This window comes from Salminus brasiliensis, chromosome 13, assembly GCF_030463535.1.
Source record: "Salminus brasiliensis chromosome 13, fSalBra1.hap2, whole genome shotgun sequence".
Classification (NCBI taxonomy): Eukaryota; Metazoa; Chordata; class Actinopteri; order Characiformes; family Bryconidae; genus Salminus; species Salminus brasiliensis.
The window spans coordinates 3,487,343-3,499,842 of NC_132890.1; the positions used below are offsets into that span (position 1 = coordinate 3,487,343).

Below are 12,500 nucleotides of genomic sequence, written 5' to 3' on the forward strand. Positions count from 1 at the left end.
AACAGCCCTCATAACGTCAGTGTGAATGGGTCTGGCTAGTGCTGTAGTGAAAAGCCACTGACAGGGAAAGTAAAAAACACTGATTATCTTCATCTACAGAGGCACCTGATCCACCTACATATTAGGCAGCAAGTGAACAGTCAGCTCTTGAAGTTGATGTGCTAATTATACTTTGACAGGAACCACATTATTGTGATGTCTAGACAATTAGGTCAAAACATCAGGCAGGTCTTGTGATGTTTCTCTGGTGTGTAGTGGTCAGTACCTACAACAACTGCTCCAAAAAGGAACAACCAGTGAATTGGTGACAGGGGCATGGGTGCACAAAGCTCTCCTGCTAACATTAGTCTTTGTGCCAGGTATCACAGGACGTCTCACAAGTCTTGTGGAGTCCATGCCTTGAATGGTCAGATCTGTTCTGGTGGTCAAGGTGGACCTACTCAATATTAAGCAGGTGGTGCTAATGTTATGGCTGATTATTGTATATGGACCGTATGGACTGGAGAGTGAACTGTACATTGTTTAAATGGTATTGTAAAGGTCCTTGACCAGCTTAGAGGTTCTTCACACTCGTGCATCTCTATTAGCATGAAAAGTGAAGCACCTTATTCTTAGGAGTGTAGACAGCGACCAAACACTGACAGCCACATCACCTGTGGCATGTGAAAGTGGATGTATGTGTGTGTGTGTGTGTGTGTATGCGTGAGTGTGTGTTACAATAAAGAGAAAAAGCTTTATTAATGAACAATGAGAGCAATTACAATTAAACGCTGTCCAGAGAGATTGGCTGTTGCTATGTTACGCACTTCACTCCCTGCACAGTCAATGTTCTTTTCTAATCCACTTCAAGAAAATGAATCAATCAAAAGATCTCTCTCTCTCTCTCTCTCTCTCTCTCTCTCTCTCTCACAAACACACACACACACACACACACACACACACACACACACACACACACACACATTTCTAATCTAAACCACAATTCAACTACTTATTCAAGGTATTAAGGTATTCTTTACACTGCCTGCTGAAACCAGGCCTTAATCAGCATTGAAATGTATAACTTTAAATGGAAAACTGACCGTCATGTGAACAAAATCACATGACCTAGACAAAGACCAGGACCTCTGGGACACTGTGCTTTAGACAGGTGAACCATGACAGGTGTGTCTTGCCCTGATGTTTATCCTTGGATCTCATCATGGTGATGCCACTCGCTTCAACAGTCAAGAGCAAACCACTATGGCTGTGTCCCAATCGCAGACTACGCACTCATATTACAAGGAATACACAATGTACTCATCTTAATTGTGGCAGGTTGCTATGCCAGCATACACTATATGGACAAAAGTATTGGGACACATGCTTATTTACTGTTTCCTTAGAAATTAACGGTACAAAAAAGAGTTTTGTTGAAGTAACTGTCTCTACTGTCCAGGGAAGAAGGCTTTCTGCTAGATTTTGGAGGAGCATTGCAATGAGGATTTGATTGTATTTAGCGACAAAAGAGCAGAGATCAGACATTGGATGATTAAGAGAGACTCCCCAACTCATCCCAAAAGTACTGGATGGAGCTCCACCACCATCATTTCAGAGAACACAGTTCTTCCACTGCTCCACAGCTCAATGCTGGGGGGCTTTATACCCCTCTAGCCCACGCCTGGCAATAGGTTCAAGTTTATCTGCTCCAGAGAGTCCTATTCTATTGGCAGTACTGGCAGCTGTGTGTCAATCTGTATCGGCAACGAGTGCAACTTAAAGCCGCTGAATGCATTCTTTAGATGGGGTGTCCACAAACATTTGGACATTTCTTCAGATCTTCAGTAGGGGTGTCCTAACATGTCACATGACTGTAAAAGCCGGACAGTGTAATCTCGCTACAGGCATGCAGAGACGGCAGTGGCCAGTGGACGCCACTTAAAAGAGGCATGTGGGGGCGCTGAGTGTAAACAAGAGTGAAACTAGAGCCTGCCTAAAGATGTGAGCGGTGTGTGTGTGTGTGTGTGTGTGTTTGTGTGTGTGTGTGTCCATGCATGACCGTACGCATGTTTGTTTCATTACTCACCTAGACGAGGGTCATACTGTCTCATCTGTACCTCCTCCACACACTCCGCAGGGAACCAGCCAGTTCTGCCTTTTACTGTGCCCTCCCAGAATCCCCCCTCACCTATACTCAGCACTGCGAGCGAGAGACATAGAGAGAGAGACAGAGAACAAAAGGAGAGAGAGAGTCATACAAGATTATTAAAGTTATTAAAGAAATACTTCAAATGCATCTTTAAGGGTCAACAGCACAGGATACTGTCCACTTGTTTATCCATGTGTGTTTGAAGATGAAAGTAACACACACACACACACACACACACACACACACACACACACACACACACACACACACACACAATCTAAAACGCATTCTCCTGAGTGAAGCGCTGTCCTTCGGCTTTGTAGTTGCTAGGATACCACAGTTTCAAGGTACGGGGTACAAACGTGTGTGTACGCATGTAAGAGCATGTGTGTGTGTGTGTTTGTGCATCCACGCATGTGTGTGTGTGTGTATGTTTTTAATATGTTTATGGAGAGCAAAGCGGGTGCACGGGTTTTCTTTCTGCCCCATTAAATTCATAGATCAGCACAATTAGCATAGCAGCAAACCTGCATGCTAACCCATTCACTCTTTACCTCTCTCTCTCTCTCTCTCTCTCTTTCTCTCTCTGACAGACACACACACACACAGGAGTCTCATTCACAACAAAGTGAATGCTGAAAAGAGCTCAGAAGTCAATGGCCTTTTATTGGGCACAATGCAGCACCACTCACTCGTGTGTGCGTGTGTGTTTGTTTTTGTACATATTGAGGACAACAGTTATTTCACAACAACTGAGAAAAACAGGGCTAACCTAATATTAAAATATACAGTAAAATGAATAACTTACATATTATCCCCTATACTGATTTACATACATTATCTGGACAAAAGTATTTGGACAAAAGTGTCTCTTCCAAAATCAAAGGTATTAAAAAAGACTGTATCCTATTTTTGCTGGAGTAACTGTCTCTACTGTCCAGGCAAGAAGGTTTCCTACCAGATTTTGGAGGCGCATTGTTGTGAGGATTTGATTGCATTTGACAACAAGAGCAGTGTTAGTGAGGTCAGGATGTTGGATGACGATCTCCACCCCACCTCATCATCCCCAACTCCCCAACTCCCTATTGGCAATAGATGCAACTTAAGTAGATGAATGTATTCATTAGAAGGGGTGTCCACAAACATTTGGACATGCAGGTATTTACATACATGTAATACGTATGGGATGTATAAAAATATATACTTAGATATAATAAATATTACATAGAGGGACAAATGGTTACATGCAGGTACTGACAAGCTACAAAAACAAATGTGTGTGTGTGTGTGTGTGTGAGAGAGAGAGAGAGAGAGAGAGAGAGCGTGGCGGAGTGTTAGTCAGGCTCTTGTACTGTAATCTGTGATGAGAGTAAGGCTTTTCATTACACACACTCCATTGATGAGCTGTAAGAGGAGTCACAACCCTCCATCGACCCTCTTCCTCCTCCTCTTTTCCCCTATAGAGAACAACCCAATAACCTCTCTCTCTCTCTCTCTCTCTCTCTCTCTCTCTCTCTCTCACACACACACGCACACACACTGCACTCTTCCTTTTCACTTCTCTGTAAAATCAGTCACTTTTACACAAAAAAACTCAAACCTCAAAACCAACAACTTCATAGAAGATGGAAAAAAACCTTTATGACTTCCAATGAAAATATATTTCATTTTAGAGCATTTCTATTGGTCGATTCATCGGCTGACTGCCAATGATTGCTCTGAGATCCTTTTAAAGCCCTTCCCAGATTCCTCTGTAGCTCCAACCTTCCTTAGAGTCCATTATCACAGCCTCCATAACTATCTGGTTTGGTTCCTCCACCTCACAAGAAAGAACCAAACTCCAGCGCATCATCAGGACAGCAGAGAGGATCATCGGATGTAACCTGCCATCACTTCAGCAGATCTACACCAGCAGGATGAGGAAGCGGGCTGGCAAGATTACATCTGACCCCTCACATCCTGGACACCTCCTCTTCCAGACACTCCCCTCGGGTAGAAGACTGCGGTCCATCAAAACCAGCACAACACGTCATGCTAACAGCTTCTTCCCCAGAGCTGTAGCGCTCCTCAACCACAGTGGACACCTCCCACTGTGACATACACACCTCCCACTGTAAACCTCTAAACATACAACTGAACTGTACCAAACCGGACTGAACAGCTATTTTGCACTCTTCCTATTTTGCACTATGACTATTTGCACACCTGTACAGATGTTCTTTTCTGTAAATATATTTTCAGCTCTTTATTACCTTTAGTACTTTTTACTTTTTTAATTTATCCCCTACCCTATTTATTGTTTAGTGTCATTTTCCTTTAGTTTAAGACTGTTTTCTGTGTTTTTTGTTACTTGTCATGCATGTTGCTCTCACCAAGACAAATTCCTTGTATGTGTAACATACTTGGTGAAATAAAGAGATTCTGATTCTGATTCTGATTCTGATAGAGAGCTCTTTGGATCTGGCCATGGTGATCTTCACCACTCACTTCAACCATTAAGAGCAGACCAGATTTAATGTGACCACCTTTTTTATAGCCTTAATTAACAATGAATGAGGTGTTTTCTGTCCATATATATATATATATATATATATATATATATATATATATATATATATATATATATATATATATATATATATAAAATGAAGAGGCCATTTAATTAATTGTTCTTAAATGTGCATCTCTACATGTCTGGCAGCCGTTTCAGGCATTTCATCAAACAAAGCTGAGTTACCTGAACTTACAGACTATGAATGGCATGAAGTCCCCCACAGCAATATGAAAGACTAGTAAAGAGCCGGCCAAGACAATCACAAGCTGTGATTGGCAGCCAAGGTTATTTCACCATAGTGATTTCTGAAAGCTCTCCTTATTAGTACTGTGTTGTTTAAATTTGAATAGTAATGTATTTGCACTATAATTATTATATATATTTTTGCATTATTTGAGCAGTGGTTTTTGAGCCGTTGCCATTTCTGCAAATAAATAAATGCTCTAAATAACAATATTTTTAATTGGAATTGAAGGGAAATGTTGTCCTTGGTTTATGAAATACAACGCAAATGTTAATTTCCCTAAAACTCACTGCCTATAAATAGTAAAACCAGAGAAACTGATCATGTAGGGTGGTCTCTTCATTTTCTCTGGTGCTCTATGTATATATATATATACTGGGTGCTGTGAGACTACCTACTAATCTCACACAGTCTTGATTAATGGTATGTGAGCTTTTTCTAAAATCACAGGCATCCATATTCTCTGACAAATACATGCTCTTTTGTCAAAACAGTGGCGCTCTATAATTTAGCAGCATTGTAATTTGCTGTTTTGTCCGCATCCCACCCACCACCTGTAGAGAACAAGCCAATGACCCCCGGCTGCACTTCCGTACAACAATAAACTCCTTCTCTGACTCCGGGATGCTTCTGCACCTCGGCTACCAGGTGCTCATTTTTTAATTTGCTAATTTTTCATCTAAATGCAACCAATTACAGCGCAGGTTTTAATCAGGAGATATGACATTCCGTGTGGCAAATTAGCTGGTTTTAGGAGGTAATCTAGCCTGAGGGATAACCATTTAATTATCACATTAGTCCTACTGTTAACTGAGAACGGCTGTGCATTTGCACAGGGTACATCCAGGCCTTTTTCTCTCTAATACAGACACACACACACACTCACACACACACTCTAACACACACCGTATCACCTTATCCTCATTATCCTCAAAGAATATTTCAGACCACAATACACGACCTCATTGGAAAGCTGCACGGTACAAGTGGCATGCGACTACAGCCAGAGATCACTCAGTCTACAGCAACGTGCCGAGACAAGATCCAAACACAAACACCTCTCATTAGTCTGGCTCCTCTCGCTGACACACTCCGGTTGCTGAGACATGCCTTTTAAATGGTTTCTATTGCTGTGTGGGTGACTGGCTACAGGAACTGTTCTTCATCGTGACTGACAGCCGCGAAACTCACTTCTCGTCTACTGCACAAGCCATCCATCCCGCTTTAGCTGCAGTCACCCAATCCTGCCCACAAAGAACAGCAGCACCTCTAATGGGCTTCTTTTCGTTACTGTGGGAAAGAACAACATTCTGAACTTTTAATGCAGGTTAATCAGAGGTGTTGAGATGATGTTTTCAGCCATAACATTAAAACCACTGGTTATAATTATTACAATGGTCATTGAGTGGGATATACATATTCAAGCTGTAATGGCTAGACGACTGGATCAGAGCATCTTCAGGAAGGACCTTCATGTTATGGCTGATCAGTGTAGATGTCTACTGTCATGCTCTCTGGTCATGTCCAAATATCCAGTTCTTCCGGTTGGAGATCTGGATCAGAGCATCTCAAAAACCTAAGTATCTTCAGGAAGGACAACCATTGAACTGGTGACAGGGCCATGAGCACTCAGGGCTAATTGACCTTCAGAGGTCTTGTGGAGTCCATGCCTTGATGGGTCAGAGCAGTTTTGGGGGCACGAGGGGGACCTACACAATGTAAGGAGGGTGGTTTTAATGTTATGGCTGATTCCTGTGTACTCTTGCATGTTTTCTCTTGCATAAACTTAAGCACAGGAATTTTTGACCAAGAATTACATTCTGAACTTTTAATGCAAGTTCATCAGAGGTGTTGAGATGATGTTTTCAGCCATAACATTAAAACCACTGGTTATAATTATTACAATGGTCATGGAGTGGGATATACATATTCAAGCTGTAATGGCTAGACGACTGGATCAGAGCATCTTCAGGAAGGACCTTCATGTTATGGCTGATCAGTGTAGATGTCTACTGTCATGCTCTCTGGTCATGTCCAAATATCCAGTTCTTCTGGATCAGATCATCTCCAAAACCTAAGTATCTTCAGGAAGGACAACCATTGAACTGGTGACAGGGTCATGAGCACTCAGGGCTAATTGGCCTTCAGAGGTCTTGTAGAGTCTATGCCTTGATGGGTTTTGGGGGCATGAGGGGGACCTACACAATGTTAAGAGGGTGGTTTTAATGTTATGGCTGATCCCTGTGTACTCTCGCATGTTTTCTCTTGCATAAACTTAACCACAGGAATTCTCTGACCACTTTGCCAGCTCTAATCGAGATGTCCTAGACGCTTGGCAATGGAAAACTGTGGAATCACCAGGGAACAAAATCACAACGATATTAGGGCCAACACAAGACAGCTGATCATTCAGGAGAGCCATTCCTGATATTTTCTGCACTACAAACGTTTCAACTCTACAGTCGTGAACATGCTGTTCCAGCATGTACCCAGTGTGTGACGCAGCAGTGCTGTACGGACCTTCAGTTATTGACTGGTCCCGCTCTATGTGAAAACACACCCAGTAATAAGGGTGTCCATTAAGCTGCCTCTTTGGTGTGAGTAGTAGTGAGTACCAGTCCAGAGCAGTGCCTGATGGCCTGTGTTTTCGGTACGGCTGGCATATTGGAAACTGGCATCCGCTCACCCCGGCCAAATGGCACCATGGGAAAAAACGCTGGCCAAACTCCCAGAGTTAGTGCCCAGCCGTCACCCGGCAACCCGCCACGGCAACCCAGGCCAAGCTTGTGACAGAGGAAGCACTGTTATAGTGAATGTGAGCATGTGGTGCTGAAGATGCTGAATTAATCCTGTGACATGCCACGCTCACATGCTTTAAAGACACGAATAGACACACACAAATAGCAGCACATGCTAGAACACACTGAGTGGCAGCAGTTTCCATGGAAAACGCTGGAGATTAGATGTCATGACAACGCAGTGACACTGATAAGCAAAGTATAAAGTTTTAAAATTGGACAAATTATGCTTGGCAAATACAGACGAACCACTCTCGGTACACCTTCACTTTCACAAAGTTAATGGTTTCTTTAACCTGTAAATCACATTGCTATAGGGTCATAGGTGCCCAGGCTCACTGATGCTCATGGAGGACCCACCTCACGACTTACAGGACTGCAACAACATCAGACTATCCGAGATACATAGCCTCAGTATCCCACTCTGAACATTAGTATTGGTGCAAGATACCACAGGACATCTTCAGAGGCCTTGTGGAGTCCATGCCTTGATGGGTCAGAGCTGGTATGGGGGCACGACTGGGGCCTACACAATGTTATTGTTATGGCTGATCTGTGAGTACTAAAGTACCCATAAGTACCCATTTAAGTACACATAAACTTAACCACAGGAATTTTTGACCACTTTGCTCGTAGGGTCAGCAAAAAAGGGTGCGTGCACATTATTAAGTAGGTGGGTTTAATGTTATGGCTGGTTGGTGCATATCAACACAGTGACAAAAATAGCTCCATGGCATAAAGAGAGGTTTGGAAAGACTGTGCATGACTGAATTGTGATTCATCATTTTTGGTACACAACCCAACCCCCCCCACACACACACACATCATAAATGGGCCTCAAGGAAAGTAATATGAAATAGAAGACATATGTAGGATATATGCCCCCTCATTTCTGTCTTATTATTTTTGTCATTCTGTATTATTTTCCCTGCTTGCTGATTTTTGATTCATATTTTTTTATTTTTAAGGGATGGCAGGCCACTTAAATTGGTCAACTGCAGATTGAAAAGACTAATATTTTCACATCTGGATACTTAAGATTGTTCCTGCAGAGCTTTTATTAAGCTGTTAGAACAATGCAAACTCCACAGGTGTGTCCAGGAGTGTAAGCCATTGTTCAGGTGCACATCATGTGCTGCAAAGCCTGCTGTTTAAAAAGACTATTCATATGACAAGACAAGGCCAAATGACACCAAGAGTATCTAAAAAGCACCCAGGCAGAGAGATGAAAGAGAGTGCGAGAATTAGAGTGAAAGGAGAGACAGCGAGTGAGAAAGTACAAGACGGTGTTAGGGAGTGAGAGACAGACAAAACAGAACAAAGAGAGAGAGAGAGAGAGAGAGAGAGAGAGAGAGAGAGAGAGAGAGAGAGAGAGAGAGAGAGAGAGAGAGAAAGCGAGAGTATTTTAGCTCACAATGATTCTGCTCCATTAGAGCTCGCTGTATTGTAGGAAGAAATGAGAGACTGAATCTCGGCTCTGCCCGATCGTTCCCATAGACAACTTCCTCACACCGTGCATGTAAGTGTGTATGGGTGCTTTGGGTGTGTGTGGACCAGAAAGGGACCAAAAATGACTTTTGTGAAATTCTATTGAGTAGAAATTCCCCTCAATACATTCATCCTACTACGTTTGCGGACGGCCCTTTTTTTATTAGTGAATTCATCAGAACTGGGGAGCACCCACTGATGGCACTGAGGTATTCAAATGTGGACACACACACATCACCAATAGATTGGGATGGTCTGTAGCAGCCATAAATGAGCCTATAATTAAACATGGTCTACAGGGGTATAACGCCCCCCAGTACTGGACTATGGATTGTGAGTGCTGGAGTATATATACACCTTATATGTCCAATTATTTTTGGACCACCCTCCCAATGAATGCATTCAGGTATGCTTTGTTGAGCTCATTGCAAATACAGAGAGAGAAGTACTGTCATGAACCTACTGGCACCATGCTGTCTAATGCCAGGTGTGGGCTAGAGGGGTATAAAGCCCCCCAGCATTGAGCTGTGGAGCAGTGGAGGAACTGTTTTCTCTGAAATGATGGTGATGGTGCTCCATACAATGCTTTTGGGATGAGTTGGGGAGTGGGCAGTGCTGCTCCAAAATCTAGTAGAATCTTCTTCTCTGGACAGTACTCCAACTCTTTTTAACAGCCTTGATTTCCGAAGAAACAATGAATGAACAGGTGTCCCAACATATATATGGATGCATGTGTGTGTGTGTGTTTGTAGGACTGCAGAACTGTATTTATAACTCCAAGTAATGCCACTCACCCTCCCTCTTCCTGTCAGTCAAGTGATCACGGCTGCCAGCATGCTTATTAAGTGTGTGCACGCATGTTCCGCGATCTGTCAGCCCCCTTATTAACTAGACTTGTGTAATAGAGTTTAAGCTCGGCTCACAGACACGTCAATTACACCCGGTCTAACTGATTTAGAGTCAGTTTCAGCACCTCTGCTTCTCAACCTATAATACACCAGCTGTATTTTACACAGTACTCTCCTTACTTCAGTTGTACCCAGTCAGCCACAACATGGAGCTGTAAAGCTTAAGCTTGCATGTAAGTAACAGAACCCTATATAAGACACCACTGTGGGCCTTACTCAATATAAACGACTTCAAATAGCCTTGCTTACCAGCGTACCACCCTGAGACCAGCCTGGACGCCTGGAGGAGGTTAAAGACTAGCATGTCTTCTGCAACACAAGGCCCAGCCACTGCTTCTTTTCCAACATTACTAGCTATCCAGCATGCTCAGAGGAAAGTGCAGCACCGAGACAACAGCTAACAGATGCCTGTGCTGACCAACATCACACTAGGGGTGATGTAGGGAGGACGTCCGATCAACCTGGCCCTGTGAGAGCAAGGCCACTTGTGCAAAGCATGGTTGGACCTTGTCAAAAATTGGAGACTGGGAGACTGCCAGGGAATATACCAGGTGCTGTAGCTTTTTGGGGAATTGTGGCCCAGTGTTAAGAGTGCTGGGTCGTTGATAACAGGGTTGTGGGTTCAATACCCAGGTTAACTAAGCTGCCACTGTTCTGGCCCTTGAGCAAGACCCTTAACCTATACTGCTCACCAGGTGCTGCAGCAAAGCATATGAATCTCCAGTGGATTGGGATTGGGGCCAGTCCAAGCAGATTTACTGGGATTTTTTTTTACAATTTGAAATCAGTAAAGCACCTTTTCAGAAGCTAGAACTGTTTGAATAGTATGAATGTCTTGTGGAGGCCATGCCTCAAGGGGTCAGAGATATTTATGTAGTCTACACCATATTAGGCAGGTGGTTTTAATGGTATGGCTCCATAGATCTGGAGGATCAGCTGACTCTAGATGTTTCCACGGCCTGACACTGATGCTACTCTTCACGTCCTCTACATCGTGGCTTGGAGCCATCCCATACCTCTCGTGCTGATGGTTCCTGGGACTGGTAATGTGTTACAAAAGCTCTGCACCCTGGTTATCCAAAGCAAGGCAGGGTAAGGAATGACTGAGAGTGCTCCTGGTCATAGCCTATGATTTTTTTTTGTGCTGCATTTCATTGTTAATCCCAATCAGGTCTTAATCCGTCTACTCAGACCACAAGATTATTCCAGAGCTTCTTGTCGGTACTGTAGCGAGCCTTGTAGCAGTGGAATTCTCCAGGCAGTAAAGAGGGCTTATGATTATGTTCCCCCAATAATGGAAAAGGGGAAGTGAAGGCATTGTGTTGTAAAGCAATACGCAAGCTCCAGCTGCCGCCATACATTCCTCGTGCTCCATTAGCTGTGTATGTTGCGGATTGTTTTTGGCCTGCCATACACACATTCATCAAAAAACCATTTCCAAACAGAATACACTAAGAGAAAGCAATAAACGGAAAATGTGATTCTACAGGAGCACAGCCTGAGCACAGCAAAGTGCCACTGCAAAATCTAATGACTTATGCTGACTTCAAAGATGTCAGTGTGCAAAGTTGCTACACAGTGTGCAATGGTTTTTCAGTTGACCCATCTATTAAAGGGGCTAGAAGCACTCGATATTGACCAACGCTACACTGTAACCTGCAGGTGACGCAGTAACCCTCCTTGTATGTCAGCTTTTTTTTTAAGGTGCTTTTGAAAGTATTTACAGTATCTACAATACACACTAGGCAGCAAGTGAACCGTCAGATCTGGAAGGTGATGTTTTTGGAAGCTGGAAAAATGGGCAAGCTCCAGAGTCTGAACCACTCTGACAAGATCCGGATCATTGAGATGGCTAGACAACTGGGTCAGAGCATCTCCAAAACATCAGGCAGGTCTTGTGGGGTGTTCCTTCTACACAGTGGCCAGCACCTACCAGATAAAAGTTCATGGAGGCCCAAGGCTCACTGATCCTCAAAGCCTCATCTAACAACTTACAGGACATAAAGGATCTGCTTGGAATGTGCCAGATACCACAGGCCATCTTCAGAGGTCTTGTGAAGACCATGCCTCAATGGGTAAGAGCCGTTTTGGTGGCCTATACAATATTAGGGAATGGGTAGCAATAAGATGGGGATGCATTACGGCCACCAAAGCCACCAAGAACCCGATGTGGCATTCTCCTCTGGTGTGTAAATGCCAATCCAGAGTCTAATATAGAGCCCAGGACAGCAGAATGGGACGAGTGAGCAATGGGGTGACATGAGTTTAGACTGCAGTGCTGCAGTGCCATGGACAGCTCCAGACTGGTTACCCACATATGATAAAATATGGTTAAAATATGGTAAACTAATTTTCCTCTCTCTTTTCATATTCTCTGTTT

The 12,500-nt window shown here is 43.4% G+C and overlaps 1 protein-coding gene across 9 annotated transcripts in view; it reads right to left on the reverse strand.

The window, feature by feature from the left end:
- Positions 1-12,500, reverse strand: part of shank3a (SH3 and multiple ankyrin repeat domains 3a) — a 221,080-nt gene that overhangs the window by 53,746 nt on the left and 154,834 nt on the right. For all 9 annotated transcript variants that reach the window (XM_072694768.1, XM_072694760.1, XM_072694759.1 and 6 more), the window contains one exon: positions 2,066-2,179. In XM_072694768.1, coding sequence (XP_072550869.1) covers positions 2,066-2,179 — 114 coding nt within the window. The remainder of the gene's footprint in view (positions 1-2,065; positions 2,180-12,500) is intronic.